Here is a 24,079-nt window from a genome sequence, read left to right on the forward strand (position 1 = left end):
TTCCGGAGGATGGGGCCCAGAAATCAGGATTTCAAAAAGATTCCCAGGTGATTCTAATGTGCAGCCAAGGTTGAGAACCACTGCCCTAAATAAATCGTATTAATAAGTGATATTTTTGGTTACGTTTACAGGGCAGAGAACACGAACAACGGCACGAGATCCCGAGCCGAAGAAGCGGGGACGCAAGGACTTAGTGTTGGCGTCCCAATGCTGGTGTTCAGAACTCGGTCCCCTATTCCAAGTACCTCTCCAGGAACGAACGGAGTATTGATGAGATGACTGAAGTGGTGATTAGCGCTGTCTTAGGCGATGCTCAGTCATCGATCATCTTTGTCGCCTACGATGATGACAACAGCGCAGGGGTGACGGGACCACCACCTTACAAGTGGGTGTTCGCTGATTCCCAGAAAGCAGACCAGGCCTGCTGGTTCCTTAACCTGCCCCGGGAGAAGGTGGCTGTGCACCGTGGCCTGGAAGGTTCTCTGCTGAGCCGGGTCCGGCTGAGCCTTGGGCTCTGCAGCTGCAGTTTCAGGTTGCAATCCCCGCAGGACCCCGAGGCGCTGCATCCTGCGCCGCCGCCCTCTCCTCTCCCCGCCCCGCCCCGCCCCGCCCGGGCCGCACGCTAGAGGCCGCTCCAGACTCGCAGCGCGCACCTCGCCGCCGAGCCGGGTTGGGCTGCACCGGAGGCGGCGGCGCTCGCAGCTGGGCCGGGACTTCCTTCCTCCCGCAGGACAACAAACCCCCGCCGCGGCGCGGAGCTCCCGGCACCCGGCCGGGCGGGAGGCGCGGCGATGGGCTCCGTGCTGAGCAGCGACGGCGGCAAGTCCGTGCCCGCCTCGGCCGCCCCGCGGGCCCTGGAGCGCAGGCGGGACCCCGAGCTGCCCGTCACGTCCTTCGACTGCTCCGTGTGCCTCGAGGTGCTGCACCAGCCCGTGCGGACCCGCTGCGGCCACGTGTAAGCCCGGGGGGCCCGGCGGGCGCGCCCACCCCTGCGGCGGGCGAGGCCGGGGGAGCCGAGGGCTTGGGGAGGGGGCAGGGGGAGTAACTTGGATCCGTCGGGTGCGGGCCACGGGAAAAAATTCCGGATCGGAAGGTGACACAGGATTTCAGGAGGAAAAAAACAGCAAAAAAAAGCGGGCCCTGCAGCTCCTAGAGCTGCTTCCTCGGGCGCACAGGTGCGGGGCCCCCGGGGTGGGATCCGGGCGTGGAACCCGCTAAGAGCCAGGTTGCCGGCTGGCTGGGGAGGGGCATCGGGCAGGAGAACCCGGGCAGGAGAAGCAGCAGCACCGGGCACCGGGCAGTGGGTTCCCGGGAGGGCACGGTTACCCGCTGCGCTCCCCGAGGCGGCGGTGCGTCCCCCAAGCCCCGGGCTGGGTTTTGTTTTCCTGGCTGTGTGCGTGCACGTGTTGCTGGCGCCGGCGGAGGCCCCACGCGTGCAGACCGCGACCTGTGCAGATTGTCCCGCCACCCCCAGTCCCGCCTCGCTCCCCTCGACTGACACACATCCTCCACGGTTCCCGTGAAACTGGAAGGTCCCCCCAGGGACTTCCTGGAGTCGTCCAAGTTTAACCGCCCGCGGGGTGGGGTCTGGGCTGGATGTTGGCACCCGGAGGCTGACTACCTGCCTGAAAAGCGGGTAAAAATAACCCAGAAGTCACGTGCTCCAGAATGCAAACTCGCTGCTGGCACACAGCCCTGGTAGTTTCTCAGAAGAGTCGAAAAACAAAGTCTCTCTATAAAATCGGCACGTTCTTAAGATGTGCTTGAGTAACTGGTAGCCGGAGTCGCAGCTGTGAATGTGTTTGTTTGCTTAGAAGCTCGCTCGCGTGGGTGCGTGGGTGCGCGATGACTGCGTGTGCCAGTGGGGATGGCTGGAGCCAGGGGAACCCTCGGGCCGCCCACCAATTGTAATTGATGTAGCTCCAGGGCAGTAGCCCAGCGGCTAGTAAGCGCTTTTGGCTTACCCGTTTAAAAAAGAAAAAAGTACCATATTCTAAAGCAGCGGTTCTCAACCTGTGGGTCGCGACCCCTTTGGGGGTCGAACGACCCTTTCACAGGGGTCGCCTAAGACCTTCGGAAAACATATATAATTACACATTGTTTTCGTGATTCATCACTATGCTTTCATTATGTTCAATTTGTAACAATGAAAATACATCCTGCATATCAGATATTTACATGATGATTCATAACAGTAGCAACATTACAGTGATGAAGTAGCAACGAAAATAATTTTATGGTTGGGGGTCACCACAACATGAGGAACTGTATTAAAGGGTCGCGGCATTAGGAAGGTTGAGAACCACCTCTAGAATCTAAAGGTAAGCGCGCAAAATCCTTTCCAAAGAACCTAGGTGTTCCTGACACCTGGAGCCTAGTCCCCGGAAGTGGTTCTCACCACTGCAGAAGCCCGGCAGCCAGCCACCGGGAGGAAAAGCTTTAGCCCACAGAGGTGAAATGAGGGGTGTCCGGGGCGTTTCTCTGTGGCTGTATCCAGGGCCTGTGGTTTCAGTTTGTACTTGACACTCAAGGCTAATTTACCCTCTGTCTGACCCCGGATGTTGTTGCCCAGCTGTCCAGGTGTAGCTCATTGGCTTACGATCCCCCAGGCCAAACGGGGAAACCCAGACGATGCCGTGTACCAGGGTGACGTGCGTTTGTTTGTTCAGGCCGGTAACCGCCTCGTTTAAATTTAGCTTTAAAACTCGACTGTTGGCCACAGGCGCACAGTGGTTATTAGTCTTGAAGATTTCTGTGGCAGCTTTGCTGTTGGATCCTGGAGATGGTTGTCTGCTTGGAGACCGCCTCCCCTGGTTTAGATTTGAATGCTGTGACTTAGGGTGTGCAGTGCGTTTGCTTTTGCTCAGGGTAATACACATTTGCAAAATGTTGAGGCTTGTTTCAACTTTTTCTTTGTTGGAGTGAATAGGAAACCAGCAACTGGAAAAACAGTCATGAAATATACCAGGGGTTGGACCAATGGCCTTTCCTCACTTGACTGTTCTTTGTTTGGACAGATCTATGCCCATTGTTCTGGCTATGGGCAGAATTTCCATATTACTCCTTCTGGCAAATGGACTTGGGCCCCTTCCGCTTTATAAATGTTAATGAGAGTCCCTTCTGCCCTGAGATGGCAAGTGCTGTAAACACCGTTTATCCTTCCTAAATCAATTACTCTGTTCCATTGAACTTAAACTGGAAAATGAAGAAATGCATACGAGACCTCTGTATCATCCCCTCTTAAAGCTAACTTCCAAACTTGTTGAACTAGGTCATTTATGTTCATTTAAACTAGTAAACCTATTTCAAGCCAAGCAAGTACAATGATGGCAACAATACCTTATAGCACTTTGTAAATCGTATTGTGATACCGTAGAAACAGTGGGTGATGACCAACACATTGCTTAATCTCTTTGAATCTGTCTCACTTGTAAAACATGGTGAGTCATTGAATTTTATGAGTATTTAACATGTAAAAGGAGCTCATAATAAAGGCTCAAAACAGTTTGTATTACCTTCAAAATCATTCCACTAAGCAAAAACCCTTACAGGGGTATTATTTCTTATCTCTATACCTCTTTTGGAAAAAAACTAAAGGGCCACAAAAGGTGGAGTTTAAGAAGTTCCATTTTAAAGTTTTATCACTTTAAAATGACTTTATTTACATCACTCTTATCAGTTGTAAAAATACACTGGTAAAGGAGGCTTCTTTATCTTTGTCTTATCTTCTGTTATCACCTGAACTGGGGAGAGGGTGGGCTGGGTAGGTAACCTGTTCAAATGAAACTTAAAGGGAATCTGATTTACACTTAAAAGAAATACCCAGAAATATTCAAAGACATTCGTTGTCCAATTGGATAAGGTAGACACCTGGGGAGAAAGAAGTGCAAGGCAACTAACTCCCAAACAGGTGACAGATCCAGGGGGCAGAGTGCAGCTCAGGAGGGAGTTAATGAACTCTGACTGGGCCGGTTGAAAGTGCCCCAGAGAGATATCCGAGGGGGAAACACTCCAGAGGCCCTGGGAGAGTGGGTTTGGAGAAAGAGATCAGAACTGGAGCAGTTGGAGAATTATCTTGAAAAGGGTCTGAGAACGGACCTAATGTAACCAGACAATCAATGGGTCCGTGCTACCTGTCACGAGCCAATTAAGCAGAGACAGGGTTGAATCACATATGAGCATTTATTCCAGTACTGCCGGCAGCATGGGAGAGCAGCAGGTCATCCACAGACATCTGCTCTGCAGCCCCCCATAAGCCATCTGCTTATATAGGGTAGGACAGAGATTACATGGGGAAGTAGGGATCCCAGGCATGAGGAGGTAGGCAATGTGGGCTGTGGTGGGACTTCATTGTTTGGGAAACAAGGTTGTTAATCTTTCCATGATAATAGGCAGTTCTTGAGTGAGAATGGACCACATGCCAAGATTGACTCCCAGATCCCAGGGATGTACAACTCCCTAACCAGCCAGGTTAGAATGTTCTTTCCTTTCCTTTCCTTCTTTCTATTGATTTCAGAGAGGAAGGGAGAGATACAGACATCAATGATAAGAGAGAACCACTGATTGCTTGCCTCCTGCACGCCCCCTACTGGGGAATCGTGCCCGAAACCCTGGCCCTTGGTGGGAATCGAACCTGAGACCCTTCGGTTCACAGGCCGATGCTCCCATTGAGCCAGAATGTCTTTACTTTAACCAGCACAAGGCAATCAGGGTTAACAGCATGATTAGTATTTCCCATAACCATAGCTAGTCCCCAATATTCTATTTTTGCCCCTACCACTACCAGAGCTAAGTATTTACTGAAGGATACTGTAAGGTACAGAGAGCCATATCTCCATCGATCCGTTTGCATTAAATTGCTCTATGTCACAGAACGTATCTATTTATTTAATAATGAAACAATTGAGGACAATTCTGAAGAGCTCTCAGGTAATGGATTAAAACGTTCCGTTTGTGGACAAGTATAAGCAATAGGAGGTATACTCCAAATTAGCAATCCTCCGAGCCTAAGAGTCAACTGATGAGTTTTAAATGACCCAGAAATGTACATCAGTGCTTTCATTCACAGATGCCGGTAGTTGAATTGAGGTAGTGGGAGTTTGTGGGCGTTCCCCTGCGATTGCAAATTATCATTGACCTAATATTTGACCTGTTATTTGACTTGAGATGAAACTTTGCAGTGTAGGTATGAAGCATCCAGTCTCCTGATGCTAAAAACAGATGTATGTAGGATGCCTCCTTCTCCCCAAAGTACTTGGGTAAGTGTCACTTAAAATGGGCTGAATGGAATCTTCTGTACCATCAAGGTTCAAAAACTCTCTGATTGGACTGCTTATCTTCCTTTTGTTAAGAGTTTTGGAACCTTGATGGTATAGAAGACTCCATTCCTTTAATAAAGGGATGCTGATTTCCATGTTGCTATTCCTTTAAGGTTTGGCTCTTAGTAGGTGTTGGATATTAGCGAATTAATGAGTGACTCTTTGACAAAATGCAGTTTGGAGACTTCGGTGAACACCCCTCAAGTGGGGACAACCACTGCATAGTGCCAGCCGGCTGATGATGATAAGCGGTTTGAGCAGCAGATATGAGTCCCATGAGTTTTCGAACTCCGTTCCTTTTATAGGCTTATTGCTCTGTGCCTGCATTACTGAGAATTTCGGGAAGATGTAATTAAGCCGGCCTGAAATTTGCCTCTTCTGGTGGTTGGACTGCTGTGTGTTTACTTAGCAACATTGGTTTTACAGGCAAATTAAATATTAGTGACCTATTAAATTACGTATCCTCTAACAAACAGAACCTAAATACGGTAGCAGATTGAGTTTTATGTCCAGATTCTCGTTAGAGCCTTGGTCCTTGGTCCAGCAGCATTGCAGTACCTCGGGCCTCGCCTCAGAGCTAATGAATCGGAGTCTGCATTTTAACAAAATGCTCCGGCGATTTTATACTTTGAAGTTTGAGGAGCACAGCCTTAAATAACCACTTCTAATTGACAGTAAGATTCAGTAAGTTGAGGACAGGGTTTGAGGGGTCTAGAGAGGCGTTAACCTTGAAGATGTCAGGTCAAAGGAAATAAAATGTGTCTTAGGCGTTAAATTTAAAATCAACCCATAATGGAGTGTAGAGGTATGCACAGTCACTTTTTGGGTGATTCCCAGGATGGACTTTGAGTATAATCTAACTTCGCACACAGCATCGAAGGAAACCCTGAGGAGCGGGCAGTGCGTGGTTGGAGGGCCTGTGCTCCAAGAATAATGTCATTGGCGAAGAAGGAGCCGTATGTGTATGGGTGTGTCTTTATTGTCCTATATTGGGATATTTTAGGCCCATACTCTTATCATCACTTTACATTTTGCTTGTCTGACCCAGGCCCCACGGAATCCCTAATGCATCTTTTTCCTCTTTAAATCTATACTTAGGGTTCTTTTACCTCTTAAGATTGGGTGCATAATTTTACCCAATGGCCTCAGCAACTCTTTCCCTTTTCCCCTCCAATCCTTTGCTGAGTTCTTTGCCAATCACTTAATTCAGGAAAACAGAAAGGGTTAATGAGATAACCAACAGGAGTGGGGTAATTCAGTTCCCAGCTGGTTTCAGATTCTCCCAGTCATTATCTAGTTCCTAATTGATTTCTTCAAGGAGCAATACATTCAGCAGGGGTGAGCTGCAAGTGGTACAAATGGTTGTGGAGGGTGAGTACTCCACAGGAGGGGGCACCAGCCCATATGGCCATTTGGGAATTGAGTTCAGGGTTGCAGGAGGTTGAGGGTGGAAGTCATTTGCATGTGAAGCCAGAAATTTAGGTTTATGTGTGAAATCTGAGTTTGAAGCAACTCATTCAGAATTTTTGAAAACATTGAACTGGTCTGAAAAACCTGCGATTGGATGGAATGAGACTTGACTTGGGGTGGTGAATGCATAATACAATATGTAGATGAGATATTATAGAATTGTACACCCGAGCCCCGGGTGGGTAGCTCAGTTGGTTAGAGCATGGTCCCAATGCGCCAAGGTTGCAAGTTTGATCCCCAGTCAGGGCACATACAAGAATCAACCAGCCCTGGCTGGTTTGGCTAGGTGGATAGAGTGTCAGCCTTCGGACTGAGGGGTCCCAGGTTCGATTCCAGTTAGGGGCACATGCCCGGGTTGTGAGCCCAATCCCCAATGTGGGCCCGATCCCCAGTGGGGTGTGTGGGAGGCAGCCGATCAATGATTCTCTCTCATCATTGATGTTTCTGTCTCTCTCTCTCCCTTTCCTTCCTCTCTGAAATCAATAAAAAATATATTTTGGAAAAAAAAAGTCAACCAATGAATGCATAAATAAGTGGAACAACAAAGAGATCTCTCTCTCTCAAATCAATAAGTAAAATGTTTTAAAAATAATTATACGTCTGAAATCTATATAGTTTTATTAACCAACGCCACCCTAATAAATTCAATAAATAAAAGATACAAATTAAAAAAAACACACACATGCAATTGACTTCCACCCTCAGCTTCTATCGTTGGCCTACGTCTGCCTCATTCTCATCGTATCTTTTATAATTTGTCATTCTGAGCCACTTTATGGCGTGGGGTGGGGCAAACAGGGATCCCTTCTCTCCTTAGGTTTGTGTCTCTTTCTGTCCCTTTCGTTCTTCCAGAAGGACACAAGACTCCTATTTACTGTTTGTTTGTTTGTTTGTTTGTTTATTTATTTATTTTTAAAAGGTATTTTATTGATTTTTTTACAGAGAGGAAGGAAGCGGGATAGAGAGTTAGAAACATCGATGAGAGAGAAACATCGATCATCTGCCTCCTGCACACTCCCTACTGGGGATGTGCCTGCAACCAAGGTACATGCCCTTGACCGGAATCGAACCTGGAACCCTTCAGTCTGCAGGCTGACTGAGCCAAACCGGTTAGGGCCTATTTACTGTTTAATTTATTTTTTAAATGTATTTTTATTGATTTCTACAGAGAGGAAGGGAGAGGGATAGAGAGTTAGAAACATCGATGAGAGAGAAGCATCGATCAGCTACGACCCCTAATGGGGATCAAGCCCACAACCTAAGTACATGCCCCTTGGCCGGAATTGAACCTGAGACCCTTCAGTCGGCAGGCTGACGCTCTATCTACCGAGCCAAACCGGTTAGAGTGAGATTCCTATGTATTAATGGGAACATTGGGCCCTGCTCAGAAAATTCTTTTTTGGGCATTTCCTCATAACTGATTTAGTTACTTCAATTTATTGAATAGGTACTGTGTGTCTGGAGCTGTGTAGGAGGGAGGCCTACAAGATTCTGAATGGGTCTGTGCTGTATATATTTCTGTGATCTTCTCCATGCAGTGTTGTCTGGGAATATTTTTGTTTTGTTGTATTGTTTTCTAGCTTTATGGAAGTGATACAGTACAATTCACACAAAGTGTATAAGTTGAGCCCTGCAGGTGTGCTCAGTGGTTGAGCGTTGACCTATGAACCAGGAGGTCAAGGTTCAATTCCTGGTCAGGGCATAGGCCCAGGTTGCTGGCTTGATCCCCAGTGTGGGGCGTGTAGGAGGCAACCAAACCATGATTCTTTCATCATTGATGTTTCTGTCTTTCTCTTCCTCTCCCTTCCTGTCGAAGTCAATAAAACAAATATATATATTTTTTAAAAGTGTATTGGTTGATGAATTTTGGTAACTGTATGTTTTTATTGATTTGAGAAAGAGAGAAACATTGATGTGAGAGAGATACATACCTGCTAGGTATGTCCTCTAACTAGGAAACGAACCTGTGACCTTCAGGCACACAGGACGATGCTCCAACCAACCGACTCACAACATCCAGGCAAAAATATATTTTTAAAGATGTTTTTCTCTTCAAATCACATTCTAGAATGTACCCTCTGGTTTATATACAGTATATCCGTGATATCACTTTGCTGCTTTTCTCACTGGGAGGAATGAAAAGGCAACTTTGAGCCTCCCTGGAACCTGTGAGAGGAGAAAAGCATGACCGTCCTCTGGCTGTGACCTCAGCAAGCTGTCACCCCCTCTGAACCTCAGTCCGCCCTCCGTCTAGGAGAGAGCAGAGCCCTCGTTAGGATCGCCGTGAGGATGAAAGGAGGGAACATGTCTCAGTGCCCACCACAGGGCTTGGCACCAATGCTAGTCTCCTGCCTGTGTTGGCATAAAACTCCTAAGTTGTGAGAAAAGGAGGAAGGCTTTTGGTTGACAAAAAAAACCAAGTGTTATCTGCTTGTTCCTAAATTCTATCATAATAATAAAAGGCCAAGAGGTGTCACGACCAAATGACTGGTCACCATGAGGTGCATGGAGCACCTCTTGGGCCCTCCCCCATGGCCCACAGGCTCCGATCACAGCAAGGCTGGCGGCTGGTGGGTGGGCAGGGCAGCGGGCAGGTGGGCGCAGTGAGGCAGGTGTGAATGCAAGCGCATAAGGTGCCACTACAGTGCAGTTCCCACAGGTGAGCCCGCAGTGGCGGCTTCGTCACACCCTTCAGGGAAAGTGATGTGTCCTTGGCGTGTTTCGGGCAGGTTCTGCCGCTCCTGTATTGCCACCAGTCTGAAGAGCAGCAAGTGGACCTGCCCTTACTGCCGGGCGTACCTTCCTTCCGAAGGAGTCCCAGCCACGGATGTGACCAGGAGGATGAAATCAGAGTTCCAGAACTGCGCGGAGTGCGGCACCCTGGTGAGTGGCCCTGTGCTCACCGGCTTGCAGGGCTGAGAAAAGTGGTACACGGCTCCTCGGTTCCCCTGTGCCCTTTGACCTCCCCCTACCCCGGCTTCCTAAAGTTGATTGTCTCAGCCTTTCTCCAGTTTCATAGGTGTGAGCGGCAAGAAAATAGTCACCGGATGCCTACCATCGCCTCGTTTTCCACACAAACGCTTTCATTGGCTGCCTCCATCTCTTCTCTTCCCATGGCTCCCGTGCCCCCCTGGGGTGTGGCCTCCATTCCTGCTCCTCTATTGCAGGCACCAACGAGAGCTTCGTTAGCAAATCCAGTGGCACACTTGCACCCACGCCCTTGACTTGGCAGTGTTTCTCTCTCTCCACCACTTCCTCCTGTTGCAATTTTCATCCTTGATCCTAGGCGAGCATGGTTAGATCACGTGAGGGCTTGGGGCCATGCCAACACAGATGCAATAGTGACGCATAGAAGAAGGGTAAGCCTTTGATCGGGGTGACACGTGGGGATATTACTCCAGCGTGTGCGTGGACGATGGCTTGCAGGGGGCAGAGGCAGGACTGGGGAAGCCGATTTGGTGGCTGTCAGTAGGGGTCAGGTAAGGAAGCTGGGTTGGGGAGATAGTGTTAGGTATGAGATAAGACGTTTTTTCAAGGTGTATTTAGGAGGGAGAAGCAAAGGAAATTGGTGGTTGACTGCATGTGGGGGTGAGGGAGCGCGAAGTGTCAGAGTGCCTGCAAGGTTTCTGCGATGAGTAGCGAAGGTGTTAAAGTGGGGATCAGGTTTGGAGCAGAATCCACGGAGTTGAATTTGTGTTAAAATTTGAACTAAGTAGGAGATACTTGGCTATACCAGTCTAAAGATCAAAAGAGAGATTATGTACTGAAGGTCTAAATTCCTTTAGAGAATCTTTCTTGATTGTTAACCTAAATTATAGCCTGTTATACTTTCTCTTAGCACTCTGTGTCCCCTTTATAACAATTTTCACCACTTACTATTATGCTTTTATGATTTTTTAATTGAATATTAGTTATTCCCACCAGATTTAAGTTCCAAGAAGGTAAGGACTGTGTCTGTTTTATTGGCAGCTGTGTACCCAGCACTTTGAAAAGTGGCTGGCACATATAGTAAGTGCTTAATGCAGTTTTGTTTTTAGTAAATACTGGTATTTATGTAAGACTCAGTAATCTCTTCATGGCTGCCTGGCTACAGAATACATGCATGGTCTTTGAGGTCAAACATCCTAGCATCAAACACTAATTCTCTCACTTACTCTTTGTGATTTGGGACAAGTTATTAATCTGAGTTTTTGTTTATCTCTGGAAAATAAGGAAAAAGGTAATGTTTGTGTCACAGGATGGTTTTAAAGGTAAATGAGAAAACACATGGTTTCAAACATGAGAAATACTCAAAATCAATCATAATAGACTGGTGCTTATTTTTACTTGGACATTTTTTTCATCGTATAAAATGTAACACGTCCCAAGTCAAACTCAGGGTATTATTTCATCATCCTGTTCTTTATCCCACCTTTGGTGTCCGTCAGAAACAAGAACATTCAATTATTTTGAGTGGAAATTCCCTTTCTTTTTTACCACCACCACCCCCCCCCCCCCCCCCCCCCGCCGCCCATTTCTGCATTTTGCATTTTCTCTTGGGGTATGTCTTGTATCCATCTCTTCTGTTTTCTGTTACTCGTCCTGCCAGGAATGCTGCCATTCCTTTGATAGCCATCTTAGATGCTACTTACGCTAAAGAATCCAGGCCAGAGCTCCACCCCATGACGCCTAGCTTTCGTATGCCAGTGCCCGTATCAGCTTCCTTCCTACTTTTCTACATACATATCTTTCTCCCCCTTCCATTAGATTAGAAGCAGCTTTACAGCAAGCACAGTGGTTTATTTATTTTTTAAATATGTTTTTATTGATTTCAGAGAGGAAGGGAGAGGGAGAGAGATAGAAACATCAATGATGAGAGAGAATCACTGACCGGCTGCCTCCTGTATACTGGGGATCGAGCCCACAACCTGGGCATGTGCCCTGACTGGGAATCGAATTGTGACCCCCCTGGTTCATAGGTTGATGCTCAACCACTGAGCCACGCTGGCCAGGCCAACCACAGTGGTTTATGTGTCCTCTGTCATCTCTTACATTGTCTTACATACTTTTGTCTCTAGAGTGGCCACTGTGTGAACTTATCAGTTCGTTTGTCAGTGTATATGGTCCCCAGATTGCTAATTTCTGTGAAGAGCCCTTCGCTTTGTTGATGAAGGAACACAAAGAGGAAGAAGGAAAGCTTTAACACGGGTAGGGAAGAGATGAGGGAGCACTGGTGGGCAAAGTTGGGTGTTCAAGACTGCGTAACAGTCTGTGTCCAGGCGGCTACCTACATCAGTCCCGGTTTTTACATCTTTTACTTAGATATTTGTAAGGCGAGGACTTGCTTTTATTTTTGGTCTTTTGTGAAGCAGTTATAACAGTTTCAAGTTTGAGGTTTCGCTTCGGTCGCGTGGTCAGCGTGAAGCAGGGTGGGTCGGCCACCTTACCACAGCTGTGAGCGCTCCCTTCGGCACAGATCCTACCAGTTCCTGCCGAAGCACTGAGTACAACATGTGTTAGTTAGCCACAGATGCCTCATGGTCAGGGCTCTGAATGTATATCTGCAGGAACAAGGGCTCTTTCTTCGGCCTTGATAAAAATGGACGGCAAGAGCTGCCTTTCATGTGTGCTCTTAATGGGGCCATTAAGTGTGCTGTGTATTGTGAATTCATGTCATACTGCTAGATACATGCGAAAACCAGGGTATTTATAGTTTTTCCCGAGGCACAGGGTTTCTTTTTACTTATTATGGATATTCCTAAAATCCATCCATTTATTATGCTTTTCTGTCTTTTTTTTTTTTTTTTTTTACTTTTCCCCCTTTCTCCCTCTTCCTCTCTTTTCCCTCTCCCCTTTTTCTTTCCCACTCGCCTCTTTCCATCACCAATTTAGGTAATGGCATTCCCAAAAAGTAAATTTCAGTTCATCTACGTCTTTCCACTTAAAAAATAAATGCTTTCTAGAAGAACCAAATTCAGTAACTCAACATTTGGGTCTTCAAAGTGTTAGAGAAATTGAAAAGTAGTGCTGTTCTGGATACTGCCCTAGCTTTGTTGTACTGTGTTCATGAATGCATCCTTTTAAAGTCGGCTGCCCCCACTCTGACCTTATTTGAAATAATGAAAGTGGCAATAAAGCCGGGTCACACAGGCTTCTCTGAGCTCCCTTTCAGCAGTGAGTTTATTTTGAATTTGCTTTTGTGTAGGTTTGCCTCAGCGAGATGAGGGCACACATAAGAACCTGTCAGAAGTACATAGATAAATATGGACCACTACAAGAACTCGGGGAGACAGCAGCAAGGTTTGTTTCCACAGAGCATAGTTTAGTGCTAACTTCGATATGTCTGTAAAGAACTTAATACTGGAACTAATGCAAAGTAATATTGAATGTAAATTGTCATTGAAAAAAAAATTTTAATGTTATGTTACAGAAAAGGGGAAAAAAAAGAATTTAACGGGAAATTTAAAATTTTATTGTGAAAACATGCATGTAGTTATGGGCAGGCTCTTAACCATAATACCTGTTATTGGCTCTTAACCATAATACCATTTGTTTTGTGTTTGTTTTTTAATATATTTTTATTGATTTCTGAGAGGAAGGGAGAGGGGGAGAGAGAGAGAAACATCAGTGATGAGAGAGAATCACTGATCGGCTGCCTCCTGCACGCCCCACTGGGCGATCGAGCCTGAAACCCAGGCATGTGCCCTGACCGGGAATCGAACCGTGACCTCCTTGTTCATAGGTTGACGCTCAACCACTGAGCCTTGCTGGCCGGGCGGTAACCAGTTGTTGATAGCAATAACCATGGACTTTGCATGGAGGGAGCCTGCCGAGCACTGGAGAGACGAGGGAAACGTCCTCGGACGGGTTTATATTAAGGGAGCCCCACAAACAGTGCAGAGCTGCTCATTTCTGCTAGGCCCTGCGTTCTGACTGATAAGAGCCCTGAAGCAGATCGTGACTAAGAGGTGATTCATCTTAAAAAAAAAAAGAAGAGGTTATTCATCTTTACTTTTCCGCCACCACTGCCCAGTTCCCAGCTCCCTCCCTCTCATTTTGCCGGTTTCTCCTTAGAAAGTAGGAAGTCACATCATACATGTCCATATATATTCTAACAAGGAGGTCCAGGCCTCCGCAGGCGTCTGTATTCTATACCTTTGGGGGCTGGAAGATGGATGGGGGTTGCTAGTAGGTTTAATGGAAGATATTGAGCTCCTTTTTTATTTTTTCTTTAAAAAAAGAAAAGAAATCTGGGTCATTATTGTCCGGATAGCCAGAATAATTACAAAGTTTGGAGTCTCTCTCTCTCTCCCCTAACAAAATAAAGAAATGGTGGCTTTGAAATCATTAGATGTGCTTATAAACTCAGTTCCCCAATAATGGGATTCAGTAGGGGTGTGATTTCTCTCTCCTGAAGGAAAATGTTAGTTCTGCTTATTTTAAGAAAACACACTCAAAATGTAGCTTATACTTTTTAACCTGGAAGTCTAAATGATCACGCCATTCCTTTTGTTTTACTACTAGACACTGCTGTGCAAACATACTTGTTTTATAGGATTTGTTTTATACCATGACTGTACAAATTTTAAATTTATAAGCAGAGTCCAGATTCTGTTAGATTGACCACAAGGGCCAATAGGAAGGAAGGATAGCAACTGGTTTGAGAAAGTATGTGTGTATTTGATTGCAAGGTTGATAGGCTTTATAAAAAAATTAAAATATCAAAAGCTAATTTAAAGCTGAATTTCTTCTGCTAGTTAGAATTAAATAGTAAAGAATTAAAATAACAGAAAATGGAAAAAAAGAGAAAATAACAGAAAACGAGAAGGGTTGGTGATTAATCACTCTTACAGGATAGATTAATATTTGCATTTAAGATAGAAGTCGTTGTTTTATCGAAGAACTTACTCCGTGATTCAAATTTTTAAATTTCTTACGCAGGCAGCTTGTCTAGAATACAAGTCTTAGAAAGTAGGAAGTTATATCTATCATGGAAAGTGAGCAAAAAATGCCAAGTTTCCATATTGTCCCTAAGAATTTAAGGCAGCACTGGCCAATAGAAATAGAAGGCAGAGCACATAATGTAATTTAAACTTTTCTAGTAGCAAGGAAAATCAATTTTTGATATATTTTACTTAACCCAAATATAGCCAAACTATTATTTCAACATGTAATCAATATAAAAGTTATTGAGATATTTTACATTCTTTTTAGAGTAAGCCTTTGAAATTCAGTGTGTGTTTTATACTTCGGCATATCTCATTTGGACTAGCAATATTTTAAGTGCCCAACAGACACATATGGCCAATGGCTACTGTATTGGGCAGCAAGATATAGGAACAAATACCCCCAAGTGTAAGGGCTTAACAGGGTAGTTGAAGGTCATTTTTCATTCTTCATTCGATACTAATTATGTGAGTTGACACTTGTAGTTACACAGGGAGGGGAAAATAGGTTTACAGTTGTGAGTATGCAAAACACAGAGTTTATTTTTGTATTATTACTTATTAACTATTGTATTATTTTCCATACGAACAACTGTAAACCTACTTTCGCCCCACTCTCTCTCTCTATATATATGCTAGAAGAGTTGGAGGACAAATAACACCCAAATCAAGATTAGGAAAAGGAGGATGGAAAAGTGACAAAGTAACGCAGGGACAGGCGGGTGGACTCAGTGCTCAGTTCCTCAGTGAATGGGGCTTCAGGTGGACTGTAGCTGTTTCTCTCCCCTATCCCCAGAAGGTCATGCATTTACATCCCTGAGGAGAAAGACTTTAGGCACCAAGACCATGATTAGGATTGGAAAAAATTATACTGATTCAGAAAGAATGAGGACTGGAAACTGGATCTATTTTTTACTTCTGTAGTTAAGTGACTACTCTCATTGCCAATAATTTTAGTGATATTCATATTCTATGCAATTTCCAGGTGTGTGTGTCCATTTTGTCAGAAGGAACTGGATGAAGACAGCTTACTGGATCATTGTATTAATCATCACAGATCAGAAAGGAGTCCGGTGGTAAGGATTTTTGTCACTATACATTTTTGCAATGTCTAAATTCAATATATATTAGAAAATTTATTTGATAGGCTTCTGTTTACAGATATTTTATATAGGATAATTTGTCAAGGTGATGGTAATTCTGTGACATTAACAAAATGTGAAAGTGTTGAATTGAAACTGATAAGAATTACTAATGTGCATTCAATCATTCATTTATGAAATTAAACATTATCTCTTACAGATAATCCTGGGCATAATCAACTAAGAATATCCAAAATGCACAATTAAGAACTAACTTTAGTATAATAAACATGGTCACATCCTAGGTTAAAAACATTTTTAAATAATGCAAATAGAGTTTTGAAAATACACTAGAAATGAAAAGTAGAAAAGTATTTTATAAAAGGCTAATATGCAAAGTGTCCCCTTGGGTGTTCAACCGTGAGACTGGGAGTTCAATTGCTCACTATGATATGCGCTGACCACCAGAGGGTGGCACAGAACAAAGGAAGGCCCTGGTCGGCAGCCGGAAGGCCCTGATTGGCCCTGATTGCTGTCCAGGCCTAAGTACCCTCCCCTGCATGAATTTCATGCACCAGGCCTCTAGTATAAAATAAAAACAAAAAAAGAAAAGCATGAAGTCATTCATCTTTAATTAATCAGTCTGTTACTTTATTTCATATATATCCACATGCTTGTGCATTAAATACACATATTGCTCATCATTTCCTAGATTCATAGTGAGTGCTGCCTTTTTTTCTTTTCAACCTGGCATTTCAGTTCTACTTTGTGGTGTGGCTTTTTTTTTTTTTTTTTTTTTTTTTTTAATATATTTTATTGATTTTTTACAGAGAGGAAGGGAGAGGGATAGAGAATTAGACACATCGATGAGAGAGAAACATTGATCAGCTGCCTCCTGCACACCCCCTACTAAACCAAGGTACATGCCCTTGACCGGAATCGAACCTGGGACCTTTCAGTCTGCAGGCCGACGCTCTATCCACTGAGCCAAACCGGTTAGGGCTGTGGTGTGGCTTTTGTAATTTTTATTGCTGTATAGTAGTGAGGTAGGCTTTTTGTTTTGTTTTGTTTTGTTTTTACCAAGTTAACTCTAACACTCACCACATGACCACCAAATTTTTGGAAATTTATCCTAGAGAAATAAAAACATCTATGCAGCTATCTGTACACAGATGTTCATTACAATTTTATTTGTAACAGCCCCAAACTGGAAACAACAAATGCCCTTCAGGAAGTGAATGGTTAAACTGTGGTACATCCATATCGCGGTCTACTTACCACTAGCAATAACAAGGAAGGAACTGTGGATGCAAGCAACAGCTTGGATGAGTCTCAAGGCCATTCTGCTCCATGTAAAGAGCCAATCTCATAAGATTAAGTGCAGTATAATTGGATTTATTTAACATTCTCAAAATGATGACATTGTAGAGGGGGGACAGACTGGTGGACACCAGGGTAGGGAGAGAAGGAAATAGAGGGGTAGCACTAGGAAGTTCCTTTGCAGTGACAGGACACTTCTGTATTTGATTTTGTTGATGGACATATGAATCTATATGCGTGATAACATTTCATAGAACTACACACACACACACACACACACACACACACACACACACACAACTGAATTCATGCAAAAACTGGTGAAACCTAAGGCAGATCTGTAGTCTAGTTAATTGCTAACTTCCTGATTTTGATAATGTGCTATAGTTATGTAAGATAATTACCATTTGGGAAAACTGGGTGATGGGAAATGGGACCTTTCTGAATTATTTTTGCAATTTCTTGTGAGTTTATAGATATTTCAAAATCAAAGTTTTTTTTGAAGAGCTATTCATAGTTATTAAATTAGGAAATACATGTAAATACTAATTACTGATGCTGGTGTGTTATAATCTTTATTGCTGGTGGTAATAAAAATACTTTAGAGCAGTAGATATTATGGACCATAAATGTTCATAACCTTTGACTATGAATCTCCATTTCTGGTCATTTATCCTAAGAATATAACCCCCCCAAAAGATAAACACTATAGATAATATCATTTGTAATAATAAAATATCTACATACAAAAAACTTATTTCAAGAGGTAGGCAACTAATTAAGTACATTACAGTGCATCTACTAACTGTACAATTGTTTAATTAATCAGTTAATAACTATGAAAATAGTAGCTATACGGTAATATGTATACAAGAGATATATACAAGAATAAATGCAATTTTATGTGTTTAATGTTATTTTAATGTTTATGAAATTTTAAAACATAAAACTGAGGTATGGCCAATAGATTTGTCGAGTTAAATTTCACTTTATTGAGTGGTTATTTATTTTTTTAATTAAAATTTATTGGGATGACATTGATTAATAAGATTATATAGGTTTCAGGTATAGATTTCTATGATACATGATCCTTATTGCATTGTGGGCCCATCACCCAAAGTCAAATCATCTTCTGTCGCCATATATTTGGCTCCCTTTACCCTTTCCTACCCCCACTTCACTCTGGTAACCAGCATACTGGTGTCTGTGTCTATGAGTTTCCATTTTATATTCCACATATGAGTGAAATCATATGGTTCTTAGCTTTTTCTGACTGCCTTATTTTGCTTAACATATTCTCAAGGTCCATCCATGTTATCACAAATGGTCGTATTCCATTTTTTCTTATGGTTGAGTAGTTGGCTATTTGATGTTTTAATTCTGACATTAGTGATTATTTTAAATTCTTTCTTGAACTCTTGGTCTTGTCTGTTTCCAGTTCTGCCCACTCTGCCGTTTAATACCCACTGAGAACCCAAGCAGCTTCAATGGCAGTTTAATAAGACATTTGCAAGTCAGTCACACTCAGCTCTATGAGGACTTCTTAGTAAGTATTTGTTTTATTTTTACATTGTCTTCATGCTGTCTGTGTTAAGCTTACTTTTTTAATCCAAGCGAATAAGGAGGAAAAAATGCATACATAACCAAAGTGTTAAGTATTAGCCTTAAGTAAGAAATCATAAAAATAGAGTGTTTTGTAAATTTGGCTAGTAATAGTAAAACAGTTATCTGCCTTACACAAAACTATTTTTTGTGTGATCCATATAATTATTCATTGTATAAGGAGCCAGATTTCACCTTCAAATTATTTTAGTTTCTACTTTACTCCCTCCCTATGTATGGTTACAGTTTTTGTGAACCTGAGAACTTATACATGATGAAATGAAATCACACCAATAACGAAATGACTCAGAGAGTTTGTTCTGCATCCAGTTGCTTTTATTTATTTTATTTTTTAAAAATAAGTTTATTGATATCAGAGAGGAAGGGAGAATGAGAGATAGAAACATCAATGATGAGAAAGAATCATTGATCAGCTGCCTCCTGCACAGCCCCCCCTGGGGATTGAGCTTGCAACCCAGGCATGTGCCCTAACTGGAATCGAACCATGACCCCCTGGTTCATAGGTCAACGCTCAACCACTGAGCCACACCAGCTGGGCCAGTTGCTTTTATAGTACATTGAATGGCTGTTCACAGATATGAAATTATCTGTGCAGTAAGGCAGATAGCCATTATTTTTAATTTAAATTTTATAAAATACAGTACTTATTGAACTTTTTTAAACATAAATTTATTATGAAAAATATTAAACATACACAAAATAGACAGAATAGTATAATGAACCTCCCATAGAACCATCACCTATGCATCAATAACTACTAACACATGGCCAGTCTCGTTATATTGACTTCTTTTAAAATGCAAGAAAAGTTAGGTATTGTATGAGTAGTCCTAATGCTTATGACTGTATTTCCCATGATCAGAAATTAGAATAACAAGCAAACAGTTAATGTAGCCTTTGTTGTGCTTTGGTCCATATGTTGTCATGGGAGGGTAATATGTTATCCTGAGTCCCTTTCAGCCTGTAAAGGGGGGGCGGTGGGGGGAATCACTCAGAACTATGTTCTGAAACATAATATATTTTTTTAATATATTTTATTGATTTTTTACAGAGAGGAAGGGAGAGGGATAGGGAGTTAGAAACATCGATGAGAGAGAAACATCCATCAGCTGCCTCCTGCACACTCCCCACTGGAGATGTGCCCGCAACCAAGGTACATGCCCTTGACTGGAATCGAACCCGGGACCCTTGAGTCCGCAGACCGACGCTCTATCCACTGAGCCAAACCGGTCAGGGCCTGAAACATAATATTTTATTGTTAACTTTCATCTAAATACAGGAATGTTAACGGCTAAATTTGAATTCGCAGATCATTTGACATTGTTTTTTATGCTATTTTAAGATAGAATTGAGTAATTGTTAAAGATTTGTTAAAAATGGTTAATTTGAAAATTCTGATCTGCTCACTGTGATTATCCAGGTTCAACACAAGGAATTTCGGTTCTGGCCTGGATTTCAGTAACAGCGCCGTCACAGCAGTGTGACCTTGGGCAGACTACTGCCCTTTGAGCCTCTGTTGATTTGCTAAGGGAAGGGAGTAAAAAGCACCTTCTCCCCAAAGAGGAGTAAGCGAGGGAACGCAGGGAAAGTACTTTGCACAGTGTGGGCAGGGACCTCAGGCAAGTTGGAGGTGGGGAGAGAATAGATGGGAATATGAGGGCCACTTGAAGGACTGCACAGGCTACACCAGAGCTTCATGGGCTCTGCTCCGCCTCCCAGATAGTGTCTCTGGTCCCCAAAGGACACAAGGCCTCACCGAGCCTGGCTCTGGTTTATGTGTTCTCATTTTTCACAGCACGTAGGGAGGGCTTCCGCTTTAGTTTAGCTCCATCAGATGTTCCAAAAGCCATCACCTGTTCTAGCTGTTCACATTCAGTCCGTTCTTCTCAAGATCTTTCAAAGTATGAATCCAGGGCTGGTCGGGAGGAAGCCACTCTGATGAGAATATTTTCCACCCACTCAAAACCATATTCTTGGATATGGAAGTGAGGCTGAAACAGTGTTTTTTGGTTTGTTTCCTCAGCTACCAAGTACTATGGGAGGCACTTCATGCATATTATCTCATTTTATTCCTTGTAACAACTATCAAGGGAGTACTCTATTATCCTCACTTAGGTATGAAATATCTGAAGCTCAGAGGTTAATACATTGCCTAAGAAACAACCAGTATTGAGTCCCAGATCTTATGTTCTTCTACTCTTTATGGCTTTCCTTTGGATTTTATTTATTTGACTTTATGGTTTTACAAGAGGCCCAGTGCATGGATTCATGCACTCATCGGGTCCCTTGGCCTGGCCTGTGCCCTCTCACAATCTGGGAACCCTCGGGGGATGTCGAAGGCTTGGTGCATGGATTCGGCCTGATCTCCGCAGGCCAGGCCAAGGGATCCCACCAGTGCATGAATCCGTGCACCGGGACTCTAGTATGCATATAAGATCTTTGGTTAATCTCTTCCCGCCCTCCCCCCTACCCCTTCCCTCTGAGATTCATCAGTCTGTTCCATGTTTCCATGCCTGTGTGTTGAGCATCTGCCCCCTGGTGGTCAGTGGGTGTCATAGCTACTGGTCAAACGGTCCAATGGTAGCTTAGGCTTTTATATATATAAATGTTTCAGAATGGACTTTTAACACAGATTTACGAGTTGTTGTTTTTTGTTTGCTTTTAGTTTTTGAAGGAAGAGAAGATGGGTTGCAAAGGACAGGGCTCTTGATAGTTTTTGTCTTGTTTACATTGAAGTTTTGAATGCCATTTTGACCACAGGAAGGCAAAGAGAAAGAGAGTTTTGCTTTCAGCAGTTTTCAGATAGATATTCAGTAGTTGTACTGAGATTGCTGAGTCCTATAGAAATGTCTTAACTTTATATGACCTGTTATGTGGAATCTAGCTCTCTGACCAGTATTTGTAGCGTTGATTATAAACTACTCATTAGATCAGATTCAAAACTTGAAATTCCAAATCAGGACTATTTTACTATGACAGTAACTGGTTATTTCGTAGGCAGTCAAATGAAATAGAAAATGCACTGGCCTCAGACAAAAGAGCTAGGTTCCCTGACGGGTTTTTTATGGAAGATTGGACAGGTCACTAAACTCAGGGCTCTCTCAGTTTGTGAAAACTGTCTCTGATTGTATGTTTCTAATTATTTTTCTTAATTGTAGGATTTCAATATAATTGAGGAAGCTCTTATCCGAAGGGTATTAGACCGGTCACTTCTGGAATATGTGAGTCACTCAAACACCACATAATGTTGTGAAAAGGAGAAGGAAGAAGACCATACAGTTGCACCATTTGTTAAGATGCTGCTTGAACAGCTGGAGGGGCATTGTCGATGTCTGATGGGCAGAAATGTACAACACAGCTCTCTTGCGTTTTAAAACTGCTTTTATCTTGATGGTTTAAATCTGTTTTACAACCCTGAGCTTTTTAGACGCTCAACAAACAAAAAGAGTCTCCATTAGCCATTAATATACTATGAAAGAGAACCTAAGGCTGGGATTGGTGGGCGAAGGATCTTTATTTGCAAACTGGATGACAGTATGTGTAACGCTACTCATTAATAAACAGCATCATGGTAGGGCAAGATAACCAATCTTTGTTCTATGTGAAAAGATGGAACGTGAAACCAATTGTGGACATGAAAGGAAATGTGAAATCTGTTTCAGTGCTCATGTTCTAATCACTAATAGAATAACATGAATAATCTTGTATGGTAGAGAAGGAAAATTTTGGAAGAAGATGAAGTCCATTTAACCAAATTGTATAACATAATGTAACAAAATTAATTTCATGTTAGGAATGTATGCCTAATTCTTTTCCTTTTTATAACTGCATACCTAAGAATTTAATATTCTATTTTTCAAATGTTTGTAGCTTATTTAGGAATATTTCTATAATGTAGGCAAGTTCTTAAGAACCGTCAGCTGCTATTTATAGTAGAGGTATTCACATCCATAATTCTTAGTGGAAAATCCAAAGGGCTTTGATGTTATTTTTATTTCCGCCGTTAGAAAAATTATAAAAAAATAATGAAAACCCAACAGAATTATAGCTCATCACATTATTATAGGAAAGCACTCTTGTCAGCCACCCTGGATGTCCTCTGCGTGTCCTGTCACAGTTCACAATGCTCGTCCCCAACCCCACAAAGTAACCATTACATTGATTTCAGTAGTAATCACTTTCTTGTTACTTCTTTAGTGTTTTATTGCCCAAGTGTGTATCTCTTAGAACACACTGTTTTTTATCTTATTCATTTAAAATTGTTATGAGATGTATTGTTTACATCCCTTTTTTACACGTTCCCCCGTTCTTTCTTTTTCTGAAAATTTACCAATTGGAGAACGTGGTCTTATGATTCACAGTTTCCCAAGTCTGTATTGTATTGATTGCAGGCTCATGGCACAATTCAGCATGTTCCTCTGCCCTCTGGACATTGACACATGGGTCCAGAGGTTTGAGCAGACTTTTGGCAAGACTGTCCGGTTCAGTCTTTTTTGTGACGTTGGCTAAACTTGACACTCGGTGCCTAGATCCAGTGATTTATTGTGGGTTGGAGAGTATTCTAATGCTGTCATTTCTTTTTTGTGTATTACTTGGAACATTTTTTGTAAAAGAGATGTTTCCCCACATCTGTGATCTGGTTAACCAGTGGTAATGTTCATGCAGGAAAAGAAAAATAACTATTTGAATTTTTCCCTTTATTTACCAATTTTCAAGGTAAACTTTTCCCTATCATCTTCTAGTGAAAACTCTTTTTAACAGCATTGTGAACTAACTTATAAATTCACACATATTGCATAGACTTCAATCCACTTTAAATATTCCCTGACTGAAGCTCAGATTGCCCTGTCTTTGGCCATTGGGTGTCTCACCATGTTGCCTCTGAATCCTTTTGACCCTACTCTCGAAATCTTTGGTGGCTTCCTTGCCGTCTCACATGACACAATATTGCAGGCCCAGCTTGTATGCTTCCTGCCCCAGACCTGAAATCGGCCATTTGCCAAGAAGCCTGGTCATTTTCAGTGAGAAATGGCATTTCCAAGCTCTCCTCGGGGCTGCTATGCTCATTGCAACTAGACTTCCCATTGTTTCTGGAAGGGAGCTAAGAAATAGCTTTGTCTTTTAAAGATAAAACTCTTCATGCGTTTATTTTTTAAAATATATATTTTTATTGATTTCAGAGAGAAGGGAGAGGGAGAGAGAGAAACATCAGTGATGAGAGAGAATGATTGATAGGCTGCCTCCTGCACACCCACACTGGGGATTGAGCCCCCAACCCGGGCCTGTGCCCTGATGGGGAATTGAACCATGACCTCCTGGTTCATAGGTGGACGCTCAGCCA

The 24,079-nt window shown here is 43.0% G+C and overlaps 1 protein-coding gene across 1 annotated transcript; it reads left to right on the forward strand.

The window, feature by feature from the left end:
• The first annotated feature begins 619 nt into the window (after nt 1–619).
• RNF125 (ring finger protein 125) lies at nt 620–22,127 on the forward strand. Its single transcript, XM_036322282.1, has 6 exons — nt 620–955; nt 9,518–9,671; nt 12,973–13,067; nt 15,699–15,789; nt 18,554–18,661; nt 21,897–22,127. The coding sequence occupies exons 1-6, from the start codon at nt 792–794 to the stop codon at nt 21,981–21,983; spliced, it is 699 nt and encodes a 232-aa protein (XP_036178175.1). The 5' UTR covers nt 620–791; the 3' UTR covers nt 21,984–22,127.
• Nucleotides 22,128–24,079: the final 1,952 nt, after the last annotated feature.

This window comes from Myotis myotis, unplaced genomic scaffold (genome assembly GCF_014108235.1).
Source record: "Myotis myotis isolate mMyoMyo1 unplaced genomic scaffold, mMyoMyo1.p scaffold_m19_p_9, whole genome shotgun sequence".
Lineage (NCBI taxonomy): Eukaryota > Metazoa > Chordata > Mammalia > Chiroptera > Vespertilionidae > Myotis > Myotis myotis.

Bases quoted from the DNA above. Each gene is read 5' to 3' on its own strand.
- RNF125 (XM_036322282.1), top strand. From the start codon at position 792: ATGGGCTCCGTGCTGAGCAGCGACGGCGGCAAGTCCGTGCCCGCCTCG. The intron at 13,068-15,698 runs GTTTGTTTCCAC...TGCAATTTCCAG, and splicing joins CTCGGGGAGACAGCAGCAAG to GTGTGTGTGTCCATTTTGTC. The intron at 18,662-21,896 runs GTAAGTATTTGT...TCTTAATTGTAG, and splicing joins AGCTCTATGAGGACTTCTTA to GATTTCAATATAATTGAGGA.